Source organism: Chrysemys picta, chromosome 8 (assembly GCF_011386835.1).
Source record: "Chrysemys picta bellii isolate R12L10 chromosome 8, ASM1138683v2, whole genome shotgun sequence".
Classification (NCBI taxonomy): Eukaryota; Metazoa; Chordata; order Testudines; family Emydidae; genus Chrysemys; species Chrysemys picta.
Window position 1 is genome coordinate 95,381,596 of NC_088798.1, and position 24,966 is coordinate 95,406,561.

General features: G+C 40.8%; 1 protein-coding gene across 3 annotated transcripts; it reads left to right on the forward strand.

The window, feature by feature from the left end:
- The first annotated feature begins 633 nt into the window (after positions 1 to 633).
- Positions 634 to 19,751, forward strand: ZCCHC10 (zinc finger CCHC-type containing 10). 3 transcript variants are annotated; one of them, XM_042850870.2, is made up of 5 exons: positions 710 to 787; positions 6,921 to 7,064; positions 8,903 to 9,064; positions 14,344 to 14,385; positions 17,742 to 19,751. In XM_042850870.2, exons 2-5 carry the CDS (start codon positions 7,024 to 7,026, stop codon positions 18,007 to 18,009), a joined length of 513 nt encoding a protein of 170 aa, XP_042706804.1. In that variant the 5' UTR covers positions 710 to 787; positions 6,921 to 7,023; the 3' UTR covers positions 18,010 to 19,751. The 3 variants fall into 3 exon arrangements, with proteins under 3 accessions (XP_005302897.3, XP_065411985.1, XP_042706804.1); XM_005302840.4 differs by lacking the exon at positions 6,921 to 7,064 and having other exon boundaries at positions 634 to 787; XM_065555913.1 differs by lacking the exons at positions 6,921 to 7,064; positions 14,344 to 14,385 and having other exon boundaries at positions 634 to 787.
- Positions 19,752 to 24,966: the final 5,215 nt, after the last annotated feature.

Below are 24,966 nucleotides of genomic sequence, written 5' to 3' on the forward strand. Positions count from 1 at the left end.
TTCTTGTCAACTGTTTGAAATGGGCCATCTTGATGATCACGACAAAAGTTTTTTTCTCCTGCTGATAATAGCCCATCTTAATTGATTAGTCTTGTTAGAGTTGGTATGCAACCCCCATTTTTTCATGTTCTCTGTATATATATATCTTCCTACTGTATTTTCCACTGCATGAATCTGATGAAGTGGGTTTGAGCCCACGAAAGCTTATGCCCAAATAAATTTGTTAGTCTCCAAGGTGCAACAAGAACTACTCGTTCTTTTTGCTGATACAGACTAACACAGCTACCACTCTGAAACCTAAATCCATCAATGTGACACTCAGAAGTGTGAAGAGACCAGCACAAGACCGAAACGAGAGACGGCAACTGGTGCCTATGCACTGTGGGTACAGGTGGGTAAGAAGGGGATGGCCGGCCCGCCCGCCCGGGGGGCGGTCATGCACATGGCCCAAGGAAGGGCGAGAGGTCCCGGGGAAGAAGGAGACTGGGCAGCAGCTGAGCGCACCGGTGGAACGGCAGGGAGCAGCACCAGCCAGTAGGTAGGTAGGCCTCCCCCCCCGAGGAGTAGAGCTGTGGTGGATGACGGGCCCCAACGCGCGTCCGCTCTAGCCGCCTGGCGCCTGGCTCTTTGTGGCAGGCAGCTGCCGGCTTCTCCCCCAATGGGGAAGGAGGAGGAGGGCGGAATTGCCCATCATGCAGCGCGGTGGCCTGTCGTCGGCTCCCTTCACTTTCCGGTCAGGGGCTAAGATGGCGACTCCCATGCACCGACTCATCGCTCGGCGGCAGGCGTGAGTGCGCCGGGCCGGGGGCTAAGGGAGGGTCCCCGGTGACAGCGGATCCCCGAGGGGCTTGTCCTCATGTGGCAGCCCGAGAGGAGGGTTGTCTTGGAGGGGAAGCCTCAGAGACGTGGGCTCTCCTGGGAAGGGGCGCCTCGGCGGGGAGTCCCGGTGGAGTCGGTGATGCCCGTGTGCCTGCGCCCCTCGGGTGGTGCGTGGGGAGGAGAATCGCTTCCTTCACCCATCCCGGAGAGCCTGCAAGTTGGGTGTGGAGCAAGCCCTTCGGGAGTGGGGCGGGTAGTGGTGGCTGGCCAGCCCAGTCACGTACGCCAGGGGACGTGGGATAGGCGGTGGTGAGGGGCAGTAGATAATGCATTGCATGTGTACAGGACCCTTCATCTCCACAGCTCCTCAGGTGTCTGACGTGCACCTTGCAGCACTGGAGAGTAGCCCTCCCTCCCCCATAGGGGGACAGTCCCACGGGTAAAGGGCCGCAGCATGAGAGCAAGTATCAGGGGGTAGCCGTGTTAGTCTGTATCTACCAAAACAACAAGGAGTCTGGTGGCACCTTAAAGACTAACAGATTTATTTGGGCATAAGCTTTCGTGAGTAAAAACCTCACTTCTTCGGATGCATCCAAAGAAGTGAGGTTTTTACTCACGAAAGCTTATGCCCAAATAAATCTGTTAGTCTTTAAGGTGCCACCAGACTCCTTGTTGTTTTAGCATGAGAGCAGATATTTCTTCTTTTAAAGTTAAGTTGTAAATCTTTCGTTGGAGTGGATAATGAAGTACTTTCTCCCAGAAAGAGCTAATTCTACCCTGTCTGTGAACTGGGACAGGACTGCTGCTCACTGATTCTTAAAAACAAATTCTATAATATAGTTTGGAAGATTAAAAGTGAACCATGGTACAGGCCGTTACAGGAATAATAAATACTCTTCACCTCTCTAGTTCCTTGCATCTGAGGATTTCAAAGCTCTTTACAAATGTTAACAAACTAAGAGTTTCACTATCAGCGTGAGATAGTTAAGTACCATTACAGATCAGCCCCCGATAAACAAAGAGGTTAAATGGGCTTTTTTTCTCCCCCCTTTCAAAGGTTCAGAAAATATTCTGCTTGGTTTTTACACCAGAAATTCAGATCTTGTGTGTCTTGGCAGACTATGGTGATTGAAGAACTAGTGAAATGATGGTATTACAATAGTCAAGAATGAAAGCTGAATGACTGAGAGAGGAAGGATGTTTTAGTCCGATTGTTTTGAGTAGTTGTTAACACCAATGTCTGATTAATTAATTATGGCATTCTTTCCACAAAATGTTAAAAGTTCAACACCCCCACCTTTCAGTTAAGGTGTGAGAACTCACAATACACACCACTGGGAGATTCATGAGGTTCACAAGTAAACCAGGGAGAAAACACAATATTTTAAAGTTTATCAAAAGAAAGGCAGAAAAAAAATCACGTCAGGTCTCTTTTATTAACACATCTACAGAAGTGCACACAAAAAAGCACAAGCCTACATTTTTGTTTTTAAGTTATGCAGATCACCTTAAAGTAACTTGGCCAAAGTAATTTCAAATGAATTTTTGTTGTTGGTAGGTGCTTTTATAGCCTTTCGAGCCAAGTGAGCAAAAGATAAGCCTGGGGTACCAGTAGATAAAGTACATCAAATGTCTGTTTAGGATTTCACTGTAGTTTGTGGGAGTTTGTTCCCTGTAATTATTTGTCATATTTGTCTGTTTCAGATGCGATTAATGGGGCTGGATAGTGTTCTTGCATTTCTTTCTTTTTCCAGGATTACATAGTTTTTCCTTACTTTTCAGTGGAAAGTTTAATAATTTCTAATGATTTATGGAATAATTATTTCCCTTTCATTTTGGAACAGTTTCTCCATTTCAACTTTTCCTTTTACATGTTGGTTGTATGTGTTTTGCATTGTGCTACTTATCCCCTAGCTTCCATTTATAGTTTATAGTCACTGATCCCATGTTCAGTATGAGCTTGCCTTAGGCCTTGTCTACACTACAGAGTTTTGTCAACAAAAGTTATGTCGATACTCAAAAAGCACTATAATAAAAATCGGTATTGCATGTTCACACTCACTCCCTCTTTCAGCAAAGCGCATCCACACTTGGGGCACTGGCATCAACAGTGTGAGCAGTGCACTGTGGGTACGTATCCCACAGTCCAGCTCGACACCTTCTGCCACTAGGTCTTGTGGGAAGGTGGAGCAGATCGTGGCGCATCTTGGGACCGGGCTCAATGTCCTGTGATGCATTGCTTTCTGTCCCAGCATTCCATGGGCTTCTGGCTTTCTTTCATGGAATTTTTAATGGCCCTTCTTTGCTGTGCACTCCGGCATCTTTGTGAGAAGGGATGGATCCCGCACTGCTCTCTTATGCTCTGATAACTGTCATGAAGACATCGCGGATGGCAGTGCAGTTAATTGTGATATTCCTAACTGAAGAAGACTCCCAGTTGCCTGACATGCTGTGTGATATGCATAGGAGCAACTTTAGATTGCTTTTGGCATTCACAGAACAGCTGCAGAGGGTGGACCATTGCTTTTGGGCTCGGGAAACAAGCACTGAATGGTGGGATCGTATTGTCATACAGGTGTGGGATGACAAGCAGTGGCTACAGAACTTTTGGATGCGGAAAGCCACCTTCCTGGAACTATGTGCGGAGCTCTCCCCAGCACTGTGGTGCAAGGACACCAGAATGAGAGCCGCCCTATTGGTAGAGAAGTGTGTGGCAATCATGTGAAAGCTGGCAACTCCAGACTGCTACTGGTTGGTCGCGAATCAATTTGGAATCAGAAAGTCAACTGTTGGGGCTGCATTAATGCAAGTGTGCAGGGCAATTAATCACATCCTACTACGAAGGACCGTGACTCTGGGAAATATGCGTGAAATAGTGGACGGCTTTGCAGAAATGGGTTTCTCTAACTGGAGGGGTGCTAGGTGGCACACCCGTTCCAATTTTGGCACCAGACCACTTTGCGATGGAGTACATCAATAGGAAAGGGTACTTCTCCATGGTGTTGCAGGCGCTTGGGGATCACCATGGGCGTTTCACTGACATCAACGTGGGGTGGTCCAGGAAGGTGCATGACACACGCATCGTCAGGAACACCGGCCGGTATAGAAAGCTACAAGCGGGGACTTTCTTTCCAGACCAGAAGATTACAGTGGGGGATATTGAAATGCCCATAGTGATCCTGGGAGACCCGGCGTACCCCTTACAACCATGGCTCATGAAACCTTACACAGGAAACCTGGACAGCAGTAAGGAGCGGTTCAACAACAGGCTGAGTAGGTGCCGGATGACTCTGGGATGTGCCTTTGGCAGATTAAAGAAGCACTGGCAATGCTTTTATGGCAGGTTAGACCTCAATGAGGATAATATTCCTATAGGCATAACGACATGGGGGGAGGGATAGCTCAGTGGTTTGAGCATTGGCCTCCTAAACTCAGGGTTGTGAGTTCAATCCTTGAGGGGGCCACTTAGGGATCTGGGGCAAAATCAGTACATGGGCCTGCTAGTGAAGGCAGGGGGCTGGACTCAATGACTTTCAAGGTCCATTTTAGGAGATAGGATATTCTTCATTAATTTATTTAATGTATTTTTATTGCATAATCTTTGTGAAGCTAAGGGTGAAAGGTTTGCTTAGAGGTGGAGTGTTGAGGCAGACTGCTTGGCTGCTGATTTTGAGCTGTCAGAAGGGCCCAGAGTTGGGTAATTTGAATCAGGGAGGCTTTGAGGCAACACTTTGAAAATGAGAACCAATAATGTGTATCTTTGTGATTGGTGCTGCAATGTTACATTACATGTAGTTTTCCTAGGAAGCAATGGTGACATTTTGGGTATTACATTCCAGTAAGCAAATGGTTAAAATGCCTGTGTATGTATTGGTAGTGCCTGCTATCTCAATTTGTAGGAAACAAATAAAGATGAGTTACTGTTCAAAAACTTTGCTTTTATTGTACAAGAAACGACACACACTCACACAAAGATGCTTGGTGGGGAAGGAGGTACCAGGGAAGGGCAGACGTTCAGAGCTGTGTGTAGGTCCAGCTATCGTTTTTAAAGTTGTCATAGGGAGTGGAGTGAAGGGGAAACTGAGAAGTCCAGGAAAGCAGAAAGGACTGTGCGGGTGGAGTTTGGGGAGGGGTGCATGGAAAAAAGTTCTGAATGTGCTGCAGGGGAGGGCATGCATGCATCTGCTCAGTCTGCAGCATTATTAAGGACTTCAGCATCTGCGTTTGCTCCTCCATGACTTTAAACATCTGCTCAGAAGCATCCTTAATAAACTTCTGATTTTCTTTTCTGTCCTGCCTTTCGGCTTCCCTCCACTCCTTGCATTCCCTTTTCTCTGCATTGGAGAAGTGCGATACCCCCTGGAACATGTCTTCTTTGCTCTGTTTTGGGCTGCCTTTTGTCGACAAAACTTAGTAGTGTAGACAAGGCCTTAGTCTTGTCCATTTCACTTGTATGAGATTTGCTGTTAGGGCTGTGCTTAGAAATCTGTAGCAGTCTAGTTTGTTTGATCTTTTTCCCCCTCGTTGATTAGACTGCTTTTAGATTTAGTTTTTATTTTGGTTTGGGTGGAATTGTCTGCTTTTTTGGTCAGGAGATGAGTGGTGTTGGGACTTGGAAGTGATGGTATGTTTTTGTTTGGTTGTACTATCTAGTTTTCTAGTGTTTTCCAGTAGAGAAGATATGTGCTGGTTTGAGTTGGCACCAAAAGCTGAATGTTTGTTTGTGTTTGCGTGTTCATTAAGTGGAGGAACTGTGCTAGTTCTGCTCACATATGGCATCTGTGGCAGAGCCAGAAGTCTAAGGCCTGGTTTTGCTTAAAAATTTAGATCAACCTAGCTATGTCGCTCAGGTCTGTGAAAAGTTTTGCATCTTTAGTTAGGTCAGGGGTTGGCAACGTTCAGCACGTGGCTCGCCAGGGTAAGCACCCTGGCGGGCCGGGCCAGTTTTATTTACCTGCTGACGCGGCAGGTTCGGCCGATCGCGGCCCCCACTGGCCGCGGTTCACCGTCCCGGGCCAATGGGGGCGGCAAGAAGCGGTGGCCAGCACATCGCTCGCCCGCGCCGCTTCTCGCCGCCCCCATTGGCCCGGGACGGTGAACCGTGGCCAGTGGGGGCCGCGATCGGCAGAACCTGCCGCGTCAGCAGGTAAATAAAACTGGCCCGGCCCGCCAGGGTGCTTACCCTGGCGAGCCGCGTGCTGAACGTTGCCGACCCCTGAGTTAGGTCAACCTAACCCCCAGTGTAGACGCGGTTACATTGACAAAAGAATTCTTCCGTCAACCTAGTTACCTCCTCTTGGAGATTGACTACATTGACCAAAAAAACCCTGGATTCATTGTACCAAACTTCCTCCTCCTTTGAGCTTCAGTTGAGACAAGGCTGATTTCTGTAGGAGTTGGCAGGGAGTTGATGCAGCAGAAAAATCTTCCTTTTCTACTAATCTCCATGGAGGAATAGGCCGGCGGCATAAGAATCTTCATCTATCTCTAAGCATGTCTAGTAAAACATATATTGCTACAGTATATAGGTGTTTCAGCCCCTCTTCTTAGTGGGGGCTGGAAGCAGTATGTTTCAATTAGTTTGGATACCCCTCCAGCACATGCAAGGTTTTTATGTTACATCCAAACCTATACGGTAACGTTTTAATAGCAAAGATCTTTTTTAATATTTGTCTATTAAGTGCCATCCACCACATAAAATATATCAGTGACGGTTTACTGGCTGTTTGGGGCCTCATTTTGTTTACAACGCCATGTATTCGGTAGTCTAAATACACCTAGTTAGCCCTCAGTTCTTTTTTTAACCTTTGTAAAATTTGAAGTAGAGTTATATTAGTAGGCTAATGGGGGGCTGACCATTGAGTGCAACATGTGTCTCAAGGCAGTTCAGTATTCACAGATATTCTCTCGGTGGAGTCTAGAAATGGAGCTTGAGAAAATAAAACTTTAAAAAACTTTCAGTAGCCCTAGAATCTTGTTCAGCCTACTTACTAAAAGTACTGTTCCCTACTGAAATTAAATTCTCAAAGTTAATTGTGTGCAATTAATTGTGAGTCTTATTTGTTCCCTATTGAATCTAAATTAGCACCATTTCTCCTTAGGGCTACTACAAGAAGCCAGAGAAGTTTAGTCTCGAAAAGGTGTTGGATGTTATAGACAGGATGACTATTAGAAACTTGATAGACCTGGGAGCCTGAGTAAGTGATGACAAAGGCCAGTGAACCATGCCATTCTTCTGTACCGCAGTAGGTGACTCATAGTTTCACACCAAACCAAAACATCCATCAATGCTAATAGCCTCTCTCTCCTCCTTCCTCCTATCCTCCTCCTATTCACTGTGTCTAAATGCTAAATATGCAGTTAGGAATTTTCCTCTTTCTAGTAGTATGTGGCTGTTGAGTGGCTCTGAATGGACTGAACTTTCTGAAGTGAGTCTTTCAGTTGAGGGAAGGGGGTAAAAGGCAGAGTTGAAAGGCAGCTTGGTGCAATAAATTGAGCAGAAGACTGGGAGTCAGAAAATCCTATTTTTTATCTTGGCTCTGGCACCAATTTGTGATGTGACCTTGGGTGAGTCACTTAATATCTCTGCTTTAATTTCCTCATTTGTAAAAGGAGACTAATACCTACCTCTCGGGAGTGTAAATATGAATCAAAGTAAAAGTGCTAAATATTTTATTTTAAAGATAAAGAAATTAATGAGGAGTGGGAGGGAAAAATAAAACAGAGGAAACAACTTTAGCTCCCTTCCTGTGTCAGTGAAAAGTTGTTAGTGGGAACTCACTTCTTCAGGATGATTATATCATCAGAGTCTCCTTTAACCCATATTAAACTGAAAGGAAGTTTTTTCACTCTGTGATTTCTAGCAAAGTATTGCAAAACTCTCTGACTATTTACCAATGTGGGCTCAAAATTATTCACCCATGTTTACTGTGACGATGGTGAAAAATTAATAGTTTACACCTTCTCAGGAAGCAGGTGAGTAAAATTTTGCATGGCTAACTCTAGTGAATTATGCACGCAAGAAAGTCAGAGTCAGGTTATACTTGGGATGGACAGAGTAAAATGTTACCTTCGAACTTCACATGCCTCAGTTGCATCTTTTGTGATAGCAGTCATTAACTGGCTGCTGAAATTGTAGGATCGCTCTTTAATTTCCCACGAGGAACACGGTGTCCTATTTAGTCTGACATTCTGTTCTGCCTCTAATCACTACACTCCCATGATTTGAAAATTAGGCTGCCCAAAATATTGCAACTAACTGACTCAATGGATAGGAACAGGTTTGTAGGTGCTTGTTTGAAAAAACTATGGAGGCAGGTGCAAATTCTTCGGAGATTGTAACATCGGGTACAATTTACTAACATTTATCTATGTTTATGTAACCATATTGCCCGCTGTTGGTGCAGGAATATAAAACATGCTGCCAAAATATTTGATAGTTTGGGACAAGAATTGTGTTTTCAATAATTGAATTACCTTTGTTCACTGGCTGAAACTTAAGAATTACTCCACTTCCACTTTTCTTCAAACTCTTTAATAGTTGTTTATGAATTTTAAATTCTGAAGGGAATGGGAAATTATGAACTCCAAGCAGAGTGAGGAAAGATTGAAAGAGAGACCAACCAATAGGAGTTATTAGTCTAAAATGCTGGCCACACACCGTTTGCCAATGTGTCAACCAAGAGCAAAGTGTAGTTTAGTCTTTACCACTTCAGCAGAAAGAGAGACTTGAGAGCTCCAGTTCTGGAATAGAAAAGTGTCTTTGTGTTCATTCTGATAAATAACTGATACAGGAACATTCCAGTAATCACAAAGGACCCAACCCTGCCATTGACTATATGCAGGTATATGCATGTGCTTGTCTGCCCCAATGAAATGCAGGATTGTTCTGACTTGAGAAAAGCTAAAGCACCAATAAATACAGGCAGACAGTTAAAGCTCAAATTAAACAAGACAAATACTTTGTCTTAGGACTGGTATGCTAAAATGCACCATGTAATTTTCAATAGATAGTGTTGATTGTGCTTAAATATCCCAACTTTAAATACAAACCTGCTCTTAAGCAAATTCTGTATTTTTGTAGGGAGGCAAACAAGCAGCATGTGAGATGTCAGAAGTGTTTAGAGTTTGGACATTGGACCTATGAATGTACCGGGAAAAGAAAATATCTGCACAGACCATCAAGGACAGTGGAATTAGCGAAAGCTCTGAAAGAAAAAGAAAACAGACTATTGTTGCAACAAAGGTAAGATCAGCCAGTCTAAGGCTTAAAAACCATTAGCAGAAGTATGTATAGACTGTGTTTGGGAGATTGTAGTACCGTGGTCAGTTTTCTTTGTGTGGTTTTTGTGTTCATTCTCTTCAGTCTGTATGTGTAACTCCCATTAACATTAATAGTTACTGTATGTAAAAGGCATATACACGTGTATTTGTATCCCACAGTATCCACAGGTTATTTGGTCAATCTCTCCCTGTTATAACTTAGATCAAACAGGTTTTTTAAACAAAAATGGGTCACTGGAATAAAGTCAAAATAAGTAATGGGGCCTTTTTGTAATGGGTCATTGTTTTCTGGACATCTTGACCACTTACCTTATTACATGTTTACATGGGGCTTAGAAAACAGTTTGTTTCCTAGTGTGGGGACAATAAGCATAATTAGAAAAGTATGTGATGTGTCATTTTTATAGTCTCACCATAAATGTGTCCACCAACAAAAACACAGGTGCTACGTTAACAGTGTATCAGGAGCATGGTTTTTCCTTGCTTTTAGTTTGAAGAATAAAAAGCAAATAGGGGAGCAAGATATGGATTCATATGTATTGCCAATTCTTTATTCCTAGAAATATCGTGGATACATCTTATTGGATTAAAAGAACTACATGCTTTGCAGTTTTGACATCTGAGACACCTAGGCAGGTGATACCTGCAACCAAGAAGAAATATCCAAATTGGACTTTGCCTTAATCTGAAGTGTGACTTCACTTAATTCTTGTGGCCCCTAGATAGAATTGTGTTGTTTCTCCCAGTGAAGAAGAATTCAGCACTCAAGCATTTCACCCTTTTAATCAAAAGTGCCTTCAGAGAGAAAATGAAGTCATTTAATGAACTGAGAAGCTTTCCAAAATGTTGAACATAAAGGGATATTTCATATAATTTTTATGTCGACCATCCTCCTAGCTGTTATCATATACTGAATAGCAATGGTACTCACTATCGGTAGCAATGGTAGGAACACTAGCATAGGCAAGAACTAATGGCTGCTGATGTGTTGAACCTTGTGTTGTGTAGACTTGTTTTAAGCAGGGTTAGACAACACAGTGCTTAATGCCATTGGCCAAGTGAAGCCCAAAGATTTAAGTATCAAAGGGGTAGCCGTGTTAGTCTGGATCTGTAAAAGCAGCAAAGAGTCCTGTGGCATCTTATAGACTAACAGACGTATTAGAGCATGAGCTTTTGTGGGTGAATACCCACCCATGCATCCGAAGAAGTGGGTATTCACCCACGAAAGCTCATGCTCCTATACGTCTGTTAGTTTATAAGGTGCCACAGGACTCTTTGCTGCTTCCAAGGATTTAAGGTTTCTTAAGCATTTTCATTCTAACTTTATTTTTCCCTTTGTCAGTTGCTTATGACTTTCTGAATCTTTATTCTTTTGGGGCTGAAATTTTCTATGCAAGTGTAACATGGACAGATCCCGGTTGTCAGCAGGGGGATCAAACCTGGGATCTCTGAAGCTTAATGCATGAGCCTCTACTGCATGAGCTAAAAGCCTTAACTAAGGCAGTAGCAGCCTCATTAATCTCTAAGTGGTCTCGGTGCCACTGGAGGGGACAGAACACCACACCCAGAAGGTGTGGGGGTTACACAAGGTCTCCACCTAAGGGTTAATTTTCTTTTAAAGTCTGAGCAAAAAATGGTTCGGCCATTTTTAAAAATGTGAGCGGTGTGGAGGAAAATACTTTTATTATTAAAAAAATGTTTTGAACTATTTCTTTTTAAAAGGTTTAATGTGGAAATAGTTTGGCATTATAAAAGTGAAATTTGGTATGCATTTTAGCACAAGCACTTTTTAAATAATTATCTGTTTTCTAGAGAAAAGGGGGATGTGATGGGTGTGAGGGTTTTTTTAAAAAAAAAACTTGATTGGTGTGCATAATTACAGCATAATGAGATTCGCTTATGTTATGACCTGTGTACATACTGGGTTTTTTTTTTTTTTTTTTTTTGGACTTTTTTCTTAAAAAAACCCCAACAAAAATCTAGGACATTCCATATAAAAACCTACGTAGAACAATATGGTTGTAAAAGTAATACACATTTAAAAGGGCCAAAATTAAAGCCATTGTGTCAGTTTTCACATCTTCATTTTCTGACAAATGTAGTTTTTTAAATGGAATAACTATATATGTAATATAGCCTTGCACTGGCAAACAAGTCCGGTTGTCCAAGACTAGGTAATGTGGGAAAATAATTTTGCACTATGATCCTTCTAGTTAGTTAATAGTTATTGACCTAGATGGAGGTTGTGTGACCTAAAATTGAGGAACTTCAGTACAAAGTAATAATTCTGATTATGAAGCCCTCTAATACATAATGACTGTGTGCTTTTAGACACTAAAATTTATTCAAATTTTGATGCAACATTTGGGACATATTTCCTTGTCCCTACTTGTTAGGCATCAAGTACTGTACAATAGCTGGGGTGAGGAAGGGAAGTGACGTAAGAATGAAATGTAAATATACTTTAAATACTACGAATAATGTTCTTAATGAAGACAATGGAAAAAGAATTTTAAAGGCTTCTAAAATTCTAAAAAAATTGCTGTAAGATTCTAAAAGTGTAAAACTGAATTACCGCTTGTTTAAAAATGTAATACGTTTTATGTAGTACAAAGCTGAGACGTGCAGTACCTCCTCAACATCCTGAGGGCAGACTCCCTGGCTTTTCTATAGGGAATGATGATATAAGTACAGTACCAAATGGAGGCTTAAAAGGTTTAATTCCAGTAGCTGCCAAGTTTTGTGCAACTCTGTGTGATACATGCAAATTACTTAATTTTTCATATTTGTAACTAATTTGCATACCAGCACAGATTCCAGCTGTGTGATTCTGTGTAGGGGAGGAGTGTGGATTTAATGCTCATGCATCTGTAGAGAATTAAGACCTTGGTTTATCTATAGGGCAGCAGCAGGCCAATAATAAAACAACACAGGTTTGATCCCACAATCTTCAGATCTATGCCATCGTCCTCTACCATGGCAACTATAGGAATAACTGATAGGGGAAAGCTTACTGTTATCCCCCTTATGGAGCAGATTGTAGAGTGGGAGACAGCACACTTTATTACTGGGTTAGACAACTGCTTGTGAATGTAGGGTATGAGGAGTCCTGATTTGTATTGCTGGCTCTGGGAGCTGAGTATGGTAGAGTAGAGATTGCATAGACAAGTGTAATAGTGTCTCTGTTTGGATCATCTGCAGAGTTTGAACCTGGGAGTTCTGGATTTAAAAGTATGGGTTTCTACCACTTGAGCTCCAGGACAATACACATTAGTATGGAGGCAGTAGCAGACTCATAAATTTCTGTCTTGGTTGGCCACTAGAGCGGGACAAAGAATCCACACTCTGTTATCATGGGTTAGGTTAACACATAATCTAGGCCCTTTCTTCTGACAGGCATTTTGGCAAATTAGAGACCAGGGTTCTATTCGCAGCTTTGCCTGATGTAAAATGAATGAATGAATAAGTGCCTCCTCTAAGGTGGCACATGAGGCCCTGATTAGTGAAGGTTGTGGAGGGCACAGAAATAGAGAGAATAATTAGTAAAAGAGTTGGGATTAGAATTTGTGAGCTCCTGGTTTGTAGTTTAGTGAACTCTCTGTATGGCAACTGGGGATTATGTGAGGAAATCACTCTTCTTGCACACAGACCCATATCCTTTTACCAGTTGTGTGGGAATGCTTGACACCTTGCCTTCTGTCACATAGACCTGCAAAATGCATGAGCATATTGCAGGTCTGTGTGACGGTAGGCAAGTCTGCATTCTCCTTGATGTTACCTAGTACCATTTCATTACAATATTATGTTTTAAAAAAAAACAACAACATTATTTTGGATACTGTATGGATGAGCTCTGTTCTCTAAAATCCAGTGCTGCTCATCTTTTAAGTGAAATGTGAGCAACTGAACTGTAAAAACCAGGAATAGTTTTTGCTTCTATTTATCTAAGTTTGCTCCTAATATTAGGCCTTGATTAAGGAAAGAATCCCTTTTTTGGAAAGGTCTTAAATCCATTGGATGTCAAATGGGATGTAAATACAAGCTTAAAGTTAAACATATGCTTAAATGCTTTCCTGACTAGTCAAGTCAAAGTTCTCTGGAGCCAATGGCTCATTGGGCTGCTGTGGTTATATCAGTTTCATAGCCAACAGTATACAAGGGAGTGATGAGGCCAGCTTCACATCAAAGATGGTCAGTTGGGTGATAAGAGGTAACCTTTCAGTGTGAAATCGAGTGACACTCAAACTCCATGCATCTGAGGAAGTGGGTTTTTTACCCACGAAAGCTTATGCCCAAATAAATCTGTTGGTCTTTAAGGTGCCACCGGACTCATCGTTTTTGTGGATACAGACTAACACAGCTACCCCTCTGATACTTGGTACTCAAACCCAGGGTCTTCAGGATTGTAGCTGAGGACCTTAACCACTCAGACACTGCACCTCCCCGAACAGGGATGGAATTAATTACATGCTTAAATACTATGCAAAATAGAGGCCTCGTGTGGTTTACCTCTGCAGTTGGCTGAGAAGGTGATATGACCATATCAATTGAAAAGGGAACAGTCATGGCAAATTTGGCCTAATACTGCTACTTTGTGGAAAGGTTTTCTCAAAAGTTAAGACCAACAGAAATCTCTCCATGGGATTTCCTTTTTAATTCCGAAGGAAAATATTTTGTTAAACAAGCATTTCACTGCAGTGTTTGAAACCCAAACTTTCTATCAGTGTGTGAATGCATGAGGACCTGAAAGTGAAATAGTTAGATGATGATAATAAAAATGGACTGTTTTCTTTCTATTGCACAGGAGAGAAATTCATGAAGAGCATAAATGATGAAAACTAATTTAGACTTTGAAAATGTAGTTTTAATAATTTGAGATATTAGGTAAAGAAAACTTGTACACATCTTCTTTTCACACTGACAGAGACACTTTCATTTTAAGGTAGAGAACCCTTAGCAGAAGGTAACTGAGAGTATGGCATACTCAAATACAAAAAAATGTTTAAAAGGGTAAAATACAACAGCTTTTTTTAAGTTATAGGGAATGTCTTCCTCTTGGGTTGAAAAATGGCTGAAAGTGAATGTGCCAAGTGAACTTTAGTCATAACAACCCATTGTTTACTTTTCTGCCAGTGGGATGATGATTTTCTATTATAAACCTCAACTCCACTGTGCACCTGTTTACTTAATTTTTCCCACTGCATTAATCAAAGCCATTGTTTTTCCCCTCCCCTTAATTAGAACTGGAGAAAGTACTGCAGAAAGGAAGACCAAGAAAAAAAGGTATGTGGGAAAAGATTAAAAGTACAGCTATTCCAGTGCATGATGTTGCACTCACTGTGGCAGGGGGTAATGTGAAAGAGGGTGTGTAAGATACTGGAAGTAGAAATTGCAAATGAAGGATTGTGTTTGTCACTTTTGGCCTCCTCTAAGTAGTCATGCTATGAGCACTTGAAGTTTCTCCAACCCCTTCACCTTCTAATTCTTTGTCTTCACTTTTTCCTCTTTGATCTTCCCTTCTCTACATACTCTTCCCTTTAGTAGAAAAAAATATTCCTTCCTTTGGCTAGAAGGGCATTATTTGTATTTCAAATAACTGCAATAATTGACTACTGTTTTCCAGTTAATAATAGTTCCTTCTCCCGAGCTTGCTGTTCCTTATCTCTTCCCCATTCCAAACTGCCATCTCCCTCTAAAAGTTTTTCTAGCGACTGTAAATAAAACCAATCCAAACCCAACCAAACAAAGCTATCATTGACACTAAAACTGGGTCTTACGAAGCAGTGATAACGCTGCTGGGAGCCCACAGCTAGACCAGTTTAATTATTGTGTTAGTATAAAAAACGAGTAGAACTTTGTGATAAGGTTGCCATTGGTGCTGTTATGTGTTCCATATCTGCGAGCAACATTTTTGTGTGACAGTCCCTAATGGAAATATGGTCTAACTGTCTTCTCCCACTTCTAGCTTAATGCCTCCTTTATTGCTGCTCTGCTGATTGGAACAGCCACCCACGCTCCATTTCGGAAAACGCCCTCTGTCTCAAAATCCCTCCTTTAAAGGAGACGTGCAAAGGATTTTTAAATATTGGTCAAGTGCCCTTTTCTTTGCATCTTTATGATATACACCTCTACCCTGATATAACGTGACCCAATATAATATGAATTCGGATATAACCCAGTAAAGCAGCGCTCCAGGGGGGCAGGGCTGTGCACTCCCGCGGATCAAAGCAAATTCGATATAACGCGGTTTCACCTATAACGCAGTAAGATTTTTTTTTGGCTGGTTTTACTGGTAGATTTCTTGGTGAGCTCTCAGCTCAGTTGAAGAAGCAATGTTTTTTTTATTAAAGACATCCTTTTATTTTGGCAAAAAGATTTTAGACTTTATTTTTACATTGACAGACCCATTTTTTTTCTTTGCAGATCACCTTTAAAACATTACACATTCTTGGTTTGAATTGTTTTCTCACGTGTTATAGGCCTCCTCAGATCCAACCACAGTATTCATTTATTTGCCTATAAAGCATCAAATACACTTACTATGCATTAGGAAGAATTAAATACAAAAATACTCAACACAGCATGTTGTTGTATACTTAAAATCCTGAAGTTAAGAGATGCAGAAGTTAAAGTTCCAGTGGCATTGCTACAGGCTTAACCAGAAAAATACGAAATGACAAAACTCCTGCAATTGTGCCCCATAACTTTTAGGTTGCTTTGGACTTTCTTGTGCCCACACTAGCTCTTACCACCTCCCTCATGGCACTCTTTTGGAAGGTAGATTGCAAACCCCAAGACACTTGATCTTTGACTCTGGCTGATTCTGCCTCCTTTGATCCATGAGTCTACTGCTTATTCTGATGCACTTACCTGTATCTAGTGTGCAGTATCAGAGATCTGATTCAGGTTGCCTTATATAAAAACTCATTTTATTGATATATTATTGAAATGGAATTTCAAAATCAATGCATCTATTCATAGAATCATAGAATATCAGGGTTGGAAGGGACCTCAGGAGGTCATCTAGTCCAACCCCCTGCTCAAAGCAGGACCAATTCCCAACTAAATCATCCCAGCCAGGGCTTTTGGTCGCATCTCTGCTTCAGTCTGATTGCATAATTCCGGTTCCAAATGAGGTGTGTGATTGACTGGTCAGTTCGTAACTCTGATGTTTGTAACTCTGAGGTTCTATTGTAGATGATTTTCTGCTTCCCATCCTTGGCCCTTGTCCTCTCCCCCAAAATCTTTCCATCAAGGGAATAGCTATTAGGCATTATCTGCAAGTACCCACTCTACTACCTATGTAGTGATCCGTCCTAATGATTCCGAACACCACTTTAAGATGTGGCTTCTATTAGCTTATTTTCTGGAGATTCCTTCCTGAGCAGCTGTAAATAAACTGCCCTCAATGGAAAAAACAGCTGTTTGGGGGGGGGGTGGGAATACAGATAACAGATGTATATTAAGTTGTTAATGGCTCAGAACATCCTAACACATGGCTCTACGTATGTCAATTTGACACAACTGTGGATGCACAATGAGGCAGAGTTAATGTAGCTGTTATAAACTTAGCTTATGAATTTCCTGACTTAGTGATTTTCAGCTAAGCACCTTTAATGTTATGATTGCATTTAATTTCCTTTTTTCTGGAGAAAGACGAACCTATGCTTAATATTTCTAGCACTTTACATAGTACCAGTTAGGGATGACATTCAGTTGACTGAATGGAATGCGAGCAAGGTGAGCTAACACCTTTGGTTTTTGGCTGAGGTATCTTTGGAAAACCTGTGTTGTTCATTTTTGGCACTTAGTAGCATTGTCCATGCCAAAATCTCAAACTGCTTAGGAGTGGTAGCGCATCTGCGGTCGCTGCATCTTAATGGGAAAACGACTGATTTTTAAAAATCAAAATGAAAGCTTGGCGTTTGCAGAATATGAATTCAGAAAAATGGCAGAGCGTGCAGGACTTCATGATATTTACCCCCATATTCATGTTTTTCCTTGCCCTTGATAACGCTATTTTTAAAGGATTTGTTTTTTCTGAAAGTTTCACTGAGATTATTAAAATCTCCATCTCACAAAATGTTACTGTAGTGGTGGGTACGTTGGATTCCTTCTCCATTAGTAACTTGGGAGCAGCATCCCTTGGGTGAAATTCTGTCCCACTGAAGTCAATAGTAAAACTCTCATTGACCTCAGTGGGGCCAGAATTTCATCCAGGGAGCATGTACAATAATGTCAAAGGAACAGACCTTCATTAAGCTTTTCTAAAATCTTAGTTGTTGTCCAGTCACTTTTTCCTATCACTTAAAACTTTTATTCTCTCTCTCCCACTCTAACCAAACAAAGACCCCAGTCCTCAGTAAGGATGATACCCATACCAAGTTTCAAACCTTTGCTTTTTCTCCTGTAGTTCTGTTTTGTTTTACGATGGGGAAGTATGTATTATACTGTCCCATTACTCAAATGGCTTAAGGGTATTTGTTCAAAATAGAATCAAGAAAGCGGGGGAAATACCACCTTCAGACAGAATCACGTCTGGAAGATTGTAATGAACATTGTTTTTTTGTAGTGGTCTGTTCAGTGACCACTGTACTGGGAAGAAAATCTCTCATCTGTCCTTTTCATGTTTCTTGCAGGTCTAAGAGCGTCACCAGTTCCAGCAGCAATAGCAGCATCAGTTCAGCTAGTGATTCTTCATCCGAGAGTGAAGATTCCTCTTCCTCCTCTTCTTCTGATGACAGCGACAGTGACGAAAGCTCCTCCACTTCCTCATCCTCCCCATCTTCAAGTAGTTCTTCCTCTTCCTCAGACTTCGAGTCAGATTCTAGTTCCTCCAGTAGCAGCAGCACCAGCACAGACAGCAGCTCTGATGATGAGCCACCGAAGAAAAAGAAGAAGAAATAGTGTGGTGCCATGTTCGGTGACAATGTAGGACTGGTATTCGTGAACGATAATGTCATTCTCTAAGGAGGTTTTGAATATATTATTGCCAAACAGCTTAACTGGTTAAAATTTCTACAGTTTAAAACTTTCTAAGTGTTTTACATATTCGGTCATAGGACATAAAAAGGTATTACATGGCAAGTGAGACTTATTGAAAGAGTATTTTTGTGGTTAATCCTTTAATGGGAAATTTTACTTTTTTAGTTTAAAAATCTGTCATCAGATTTGTTTATATGACCTAAAGTCCAGTAACCCTAATGTTTACATGCCAGAGAGCAAAACCTTCTTGTTTCAGATTGTGCTGTATATGTCATATACTGACCCTCTGTTTACAGCAGTGTCATTTATGTTTTAGAAAATCCTGTAAACTAGTTAGGGAGGAAGAGGAATAAGAGCTTCTAACACCAGTGGCTGTGTAGTATTCGAATAGCATTACCATTATCTGGCTAAACTGAATGCACAGTATTGCTCAGAGGATGACTTCCATCCCTTTGCTGAGAAATATATTATACTTTCTTGCTCAGCTTTTCTCAAATGACTTTTCCTGAGATTTCCAGGTCAAAGGTTAATTGCAACATAAAACCTTTATTAGTGCTAATTTGTTAGAGATCCATATGCTGTTTGTACTGTACAAAGGCTTTAGCTAGTCTTTTCAACTTTGCCTGTTTCCTGAGTTCATGGAACTGTAACATTCTCTGAGACAAAGAATGTCTCTTGCAGCAGTAGCATCGGAATAAGACGAGGGTTACAGGTGGGGGGGGGGGAGGGCGAATCATAATAACTAATGCTGCTTAGGAGTTTCATCTTTGTGCCTTTTTTATAAAAATTAAATGTATCCTAAAAAGAGAGGGGCCACAGTGGTTCTTCCCTCCCCCCTCTCCCCCCCCCAACTCCCGAACTCATTTAGCTTTCCACACAGAATATGAGTTGGAGAAATGGTAGTAACATAAATATAATTGAGACATTATTTTCAAAGCAAGGACAAAAAGCTATTTTCATTGGAAGTTTAGTAAGAAAAAATGAGTCACCTTTAAATATAGTTCCCAAAAGGAAGATATTTCCCTTTTGCTATTTTTGCAAAATTATTGTGTAGTGTAAAATTGCCAATTTGCGTTTGTTGGGCACATGGCACCTGGCATTATAGTTTGCAGTATAAAATGATTATTTGGCTCAGTCCATTATTTTTACATGACAAGTTTGTGCACATTTGTGAAAGAAATGGAAGAGGCATATTAGCCAAAAATTCCAGCAAACGAACATCACAACCCTGCATACTGCAAGATGTCTTTTGCAAGTTGCTAAATAGAACTAATCTGCTGTTGTGGTGAATTTAAGCAGATGGCATTAGTCATTTAATTTTGTGATGCAGTCTCCTTTTCAATTTCTTATTGATGGAGTTCCCTTTTTTTGGGAGGGGGCATCATATGTGAAAGAAAATTCCTAGATATCCTGGTTTAGGTAAAATATAGTAATTAAACTATTTTTTATATTTTTATGGAAAAAGTAGTGTGTAGAATTACTTTTGAATAAAATGTGCTTCTATTTAAATGTTTGAAAATATGTATGTTGTGTGTTTTAGTCTGTAATCATTATTGAGTTTTACAGAACATCCTGAAGACTGTAAATAAAACTACCAGGAAATTGTTTGTCATCTTAGAGAATGTACCATTTAATGGGAAAAGTTAATAAATTATTAAACACTGTTTGCTAAGTTTATATTCATTGGAAGTCCACTGAACTGCAAATTTACTGATATGGTAGAGACTGAGGACAATAACTTTAGAAAATGGGCATACTTGGCGATCCAAGAAGCTGTCTGCAGGAGATAAGACGAAACAATACAACTGCTAAAGAGATTAAGAAAACCTATGTTTAACTTCTGGTTTATTGGTCCCTGAGCTGGGAGGTCTAAGGAGACAGTACGCTGTTTCTCAGGACACTTTATATCATTCAGCAGTGATTAAGTGATAGGCCATGAAAGGAACTTCTTCCAATATTTTATAGCCAGAAACATAGTGGCTTTTTATTTATTTATTTTAATTTATTTAGTTTAGATCACTTGCTCTTAGATGTGATATTTCTGCTTAATTTTAAATCCATGCTCCATTCTGTTTTATTTATCCCCAGCCGTTTTTATCTTAGAGGGCAAAACCCGCCAGCTTGACCAGAGCTTTCAGCCATCCAACTCTTACTAGCTCAACTCCTCATTTGCTATTAAAAGGATCCTTTATTTCACTTTGATTCTACAAGGAAAGGTATTTCTTTAATCACCATCTTCCAAAGCTCTAAATTAGGCACAAATGATCATTAATTTACAAAGATTACTAACTAGAAATTGTTACATTTACTCAGTAGTTATTGAGACCTGTACTGCTTTAAACTGGCTCAATTTAATGCCTCCCCATTACAAGTAAAACTGCCATTGCTAATTGAACTGAAGCAATTGATGCAGTCTAGTGGAAGAATAGCCTGAGGAGAAGTATCATATTTCAAGGGGAAACATTGCTGATGGGTGGAAAAACAAAAGGCACAGGCAACTTGATTTTCTTGTTTGGAGTTTTATTAAATCAAACATTTGTGAGAGCTGGACTTAGATTTTTGGTGCCCTAACTGAGATCATGTAAGAGGGCTGTATGTGAGATGGATTTGTAGATGGGATTTTCACTTATAAATTGGAATTTCTCTCTTTTTTTAAAGTGAACTTCTTAAATTAAATTATACTGAACATCCTATCCTCATTCATGGGTCAAACTGAGTTTATCCAAAAAAAAATATTCTCCCAAGCCCTGTTCTCCTCTCACTTGAGATGCCACTCAAAGCGGCTTGTGCAGATCTTCACAAGTTAATTTACCCTGAACTTTCTTGTATGGCTTGATCACCAGTAAAATAATCAACTTGATTTTTTGAAAAATGAAGGATTTAAAAGTGATATTCTGTCAAAGTGAAAACTTAAAAAAAAAAAATCAGACAGCAAATTTAAAAATGCTTCCAGCTTTTTTTTGCTCCTCTGTTGATGTTTATAATGGTATTTTCATCAAAGGAGAAACTGCGTATACACAAAGTGCTATTAAATGCACAAAGTAAATAAACTGCAAAAACAGATTTATTTTCTTTGCAAGCACTTTCAAGTTATAGGAACCTACAGGGTTACATTTGACTATAGATGTTACAAAATTTTCAGGCAATTAGGATTTTGTTTCCTCCTTGATAGTATTTTTGAATAATGTTGATATTTAAATTATAATAAAGCCTCAGATTCAATACCCTGTTGAAATGCCGTTGTCTCAGAGTTATTGTGTCAGGCTGGCAGTAGACTTGGGCATCCGTTCTTATCTTTTTACATTCTGCTCACGATTTGAGGGGTCTTTGCAACTGTACGGGATAGAGACATAATTTAATTTTAAATGAAAAGTTAGATTCTGGAGCTTAAGATAACATTTACTGAAAAATGCTATTGTGCTGGACTGCTGCCACTGGAACACTGGAGGGGCACCTGTTGATTTTATTTATTTTTTAAATGAAGAAATAAATATTGGATCATACTCATTGGCAGAGGTCTTAATCTCACTGACATGAAGTCAAAGGCCTGGAACTCCGCTTCAGTATTCTTTAAAAACAAACAAAAAGCAGGACTAGGAACTGTTTAAAATGTAAGACCTTACGCAGTAAGGAAGAGGACTCTGAAAGAGCCTCTTCTTGCAATCTGTATTAGCAGGACACAATACTGGTAAATCCACACAAAGTTGAAATTTTGAGCCTACGTACAAATGCTCTGTATGTTTATGTTTTAAAAAAAAACAAAAAGACCTGTAGCCATATAACCAACCTTACCATGAATGTGAAGGAAGAAAGGAAAATTCAGGATCTGTACACAACCATAATTGTTGGGTTGAGAGGGGGGGATTTTTATGAGCTGGAATAGAGATTGAATCCTCCCCTGGGATATTGAGCAGTACTAAAGATGCTTCAGAGCCTTGACGTTGCAGTAACCACTGTGGCTAATATGCTCCTCCTTTTAATTATAAGTTAGCTGTTATGTTTATGCCAGACTAGTGCAGAAGTTCCTGCAGGCCACAGTTACCTTCTGTGCAGGGGTATAGACCTAACCACCTAGTGTCTAAATAAAGACTGCTGTTTTAAAGTACTGTAATTAGCTGGCTAGTATGTATCTACACTTTTGTTCCCTGTTAGTTGGAATCAGACATGCACAGCTGTACGCCTACCTCCCAACTGTGTTTGTCCTTTAGCTCAAGGAGTAGGGGGCCTGTGCTTTTGCAGCAGGAGAATTGAATTCTATCCCTGCTGGTGCCATAACATTCTGAGTGGCCCTTATGTCCAGAGTAGCAACAATTTGTGTGGAATTCTAGATGGATTTGTTTTAATATGCATGTAATAAAATGTCATAGGAAACAAAACACTTTGTTAGCTGAATTGGGGAAAAAAAGGAAATACAGAAAAACAGTTTTAAAATAGATTACACCAAGGAATATGGGTAGTCCAAGAACAGCAGCATTATAGCAAATACTCCAATAAGCTCTGGTAATTCATGCATTGATGATGATGGATTGGCTTTTTCTAGTGCCTTTCATGAGAGGATCTTAAGATGGTTTACAAACATAGTGTAATTAACAGTCTCAACAGGAAGAGGGTCCATCCTTTTCTGTGCGTTCAACAATGTAACATGCTAAGCATAAATATTTAAACACTAGGACCTCATCTGAGTAGCACACAACTGTATAAAATCAGAAAGCAGTTGTAGATGGGTCAGGATTACAAGGACAGAATTACTAAATGAAGAAAAAAAACCTCTATTTAAATCTCATGCCTACAGTATTTCAAAGGGACAGATGCTCAGATGCTAAAGTGATGTGTGTACCTAGATTATGCTGCTGCGGCCATGAATTCACTTAATGTCTGAACTGGCAAGTATAGGAATAATGCTATAAGCAATACCCTGTTAATCTATGTAAAAAATAAGTTTAATATTATATTTGAGATTTTAAGTGGAAAGAAGTCAAGAGCAGAGGTTATCTTAAGGACTTTTCTCCTGTGCCATATGCCTCCTAGATTAAATTCATCCTGGGTTGGCAGACCTGAAGTACTCCTGCATATGTGGGTATGGAATCTGAATCTGAATGGTGAGGATGGTGAAGGGGAGGGATTTTGGATCCATGTTTTCACTGATGTGTTAAGTGACTGCTTCACCCAGTTCTTGACCCACAGAACCTAAGTAGATATGACATAAGTAGGTAATGAGCTGGTCCTCTAGTAACTTTTAGTTAAAGCATTTTGAGATCTGCTAAAAAGTGCTATATAATAGCTAAGATGAATCTTATTTTGAAGTTAAATGTATACATGTGTAAGTATGTAAAAGGAGTCTAAAACTACATGTAATCTTTTGACAAATAATGGGGGGAGTCCTTCCTTCAAACTATTAACTACAGTTTTGGTAAATAATTATTGCACAAAGATCAAAGGAAGAAACCCAAGAAAGAAACAAAGCCAACAACAGCTGATATACTTGTCACAAGTTGTTATTCAGCCACAAGTGTATTTCAAGTCTAATCTCAGGCATCAGACCAGGAAATACATCTCACAGATGTTGACAAATTCCTAACGTCCTGTTAACTCTTCATTTTAAGACTGCCATCTATTCACTACCCAAAAACTTCACTAATATAGAGTCAAGGTTGACTAGCACTGCCTCCTACTCTTCTACACTAGCAAGTTCACTGATACTTAAACCACTAAAATCCAGTAAATATAGAGATATGTATGCACCAGCCCTGCCCTATAACCTTAACTGTGCCCCTATTGAATGATGCTCCAACCTTCCCTGATTGATGTAACCCTATGCTTTCAGATGCTATATAGTTCTGTGAGGTTGCAGCACAGAGGTACAGTAGGAAAAACTGTCAGACTGTCCTCACAAAAGCAGGAGTTGCATTTAGGGTGGTATGTATGAATGGCAGCTATGTACAGTATGTCAATCCTAGGGGTTGGCAGCCTTTCTGAAGTGGGGTGCCGAGTCTTCATTTATTCACTCTAATTTAAGGTTTCGTGTGCCAGTAATACATTTGCATGTTTTTAGAAGGTCTCTTTCTACAAGTCTATAATATATAATTAAACAATTATTGTATGGAAAGTAAATAAGGTTTTTAAAACGTTTAAGAAGCTTCACTTAAAATTCAATTAAAATGCAGAGCTCCCGGACCGGTGGGCAGGACCTGGGCGTGTGAGTGCCACTGAAAATCGGCTCGTGTGCCACCTTCGGCACGCGTGCCATAGGTTGCCTAGCCCTGGTCTAGCCTATCCTTGATCACTTCATCCACTCTGCATAAACTGCTGCCAGCTGTTACCAACCTTAATGATTCCCCTGTGGAACATCACCTGCGCTACTTCTGCCCTCTAATCCCTGCATCAGTCGGTACAGATAGCCCTCATACTGTGAAGGGCAGTTGGGGAACATATAGATGTCAGAGAAGATGCAATTTGGGGGGATACACCCCATAAAATGACCTGTTTATTTAGTCAGTGCTTACAACAGGGCAGCCGTGTCTGAAACATAGAGGCAATCAGTGGTGGCTCTTACCAGGGCCAGGGGGTAGAGTTCAGGTTGCGGGGCAGTGCATTCTGCATTGCCTGGTGTCTGCCAGAGAGGAGCACTAAGTGTTCTGGATGGGCAGCGGCCAAGCCTGGACAGCCTCCAATTTTTAGGTTGGCAACTGCATCTGAGGACAGCAGCACATCAAGAGGGCACCTCTTCTCCGGCAGGGGGAGCCTAAACTCCTCCCCTTCGCTCTGCCCCTATCACGTGGCGGGATCTCGCGCCTTCCCTTGAGAAGGAGCGTGTCTCTGTTGCCTTCGCCCGGGTCACGTGCTGGGTTCCCAAGGCCCGGCCTGGGGGTCACGTGGCCG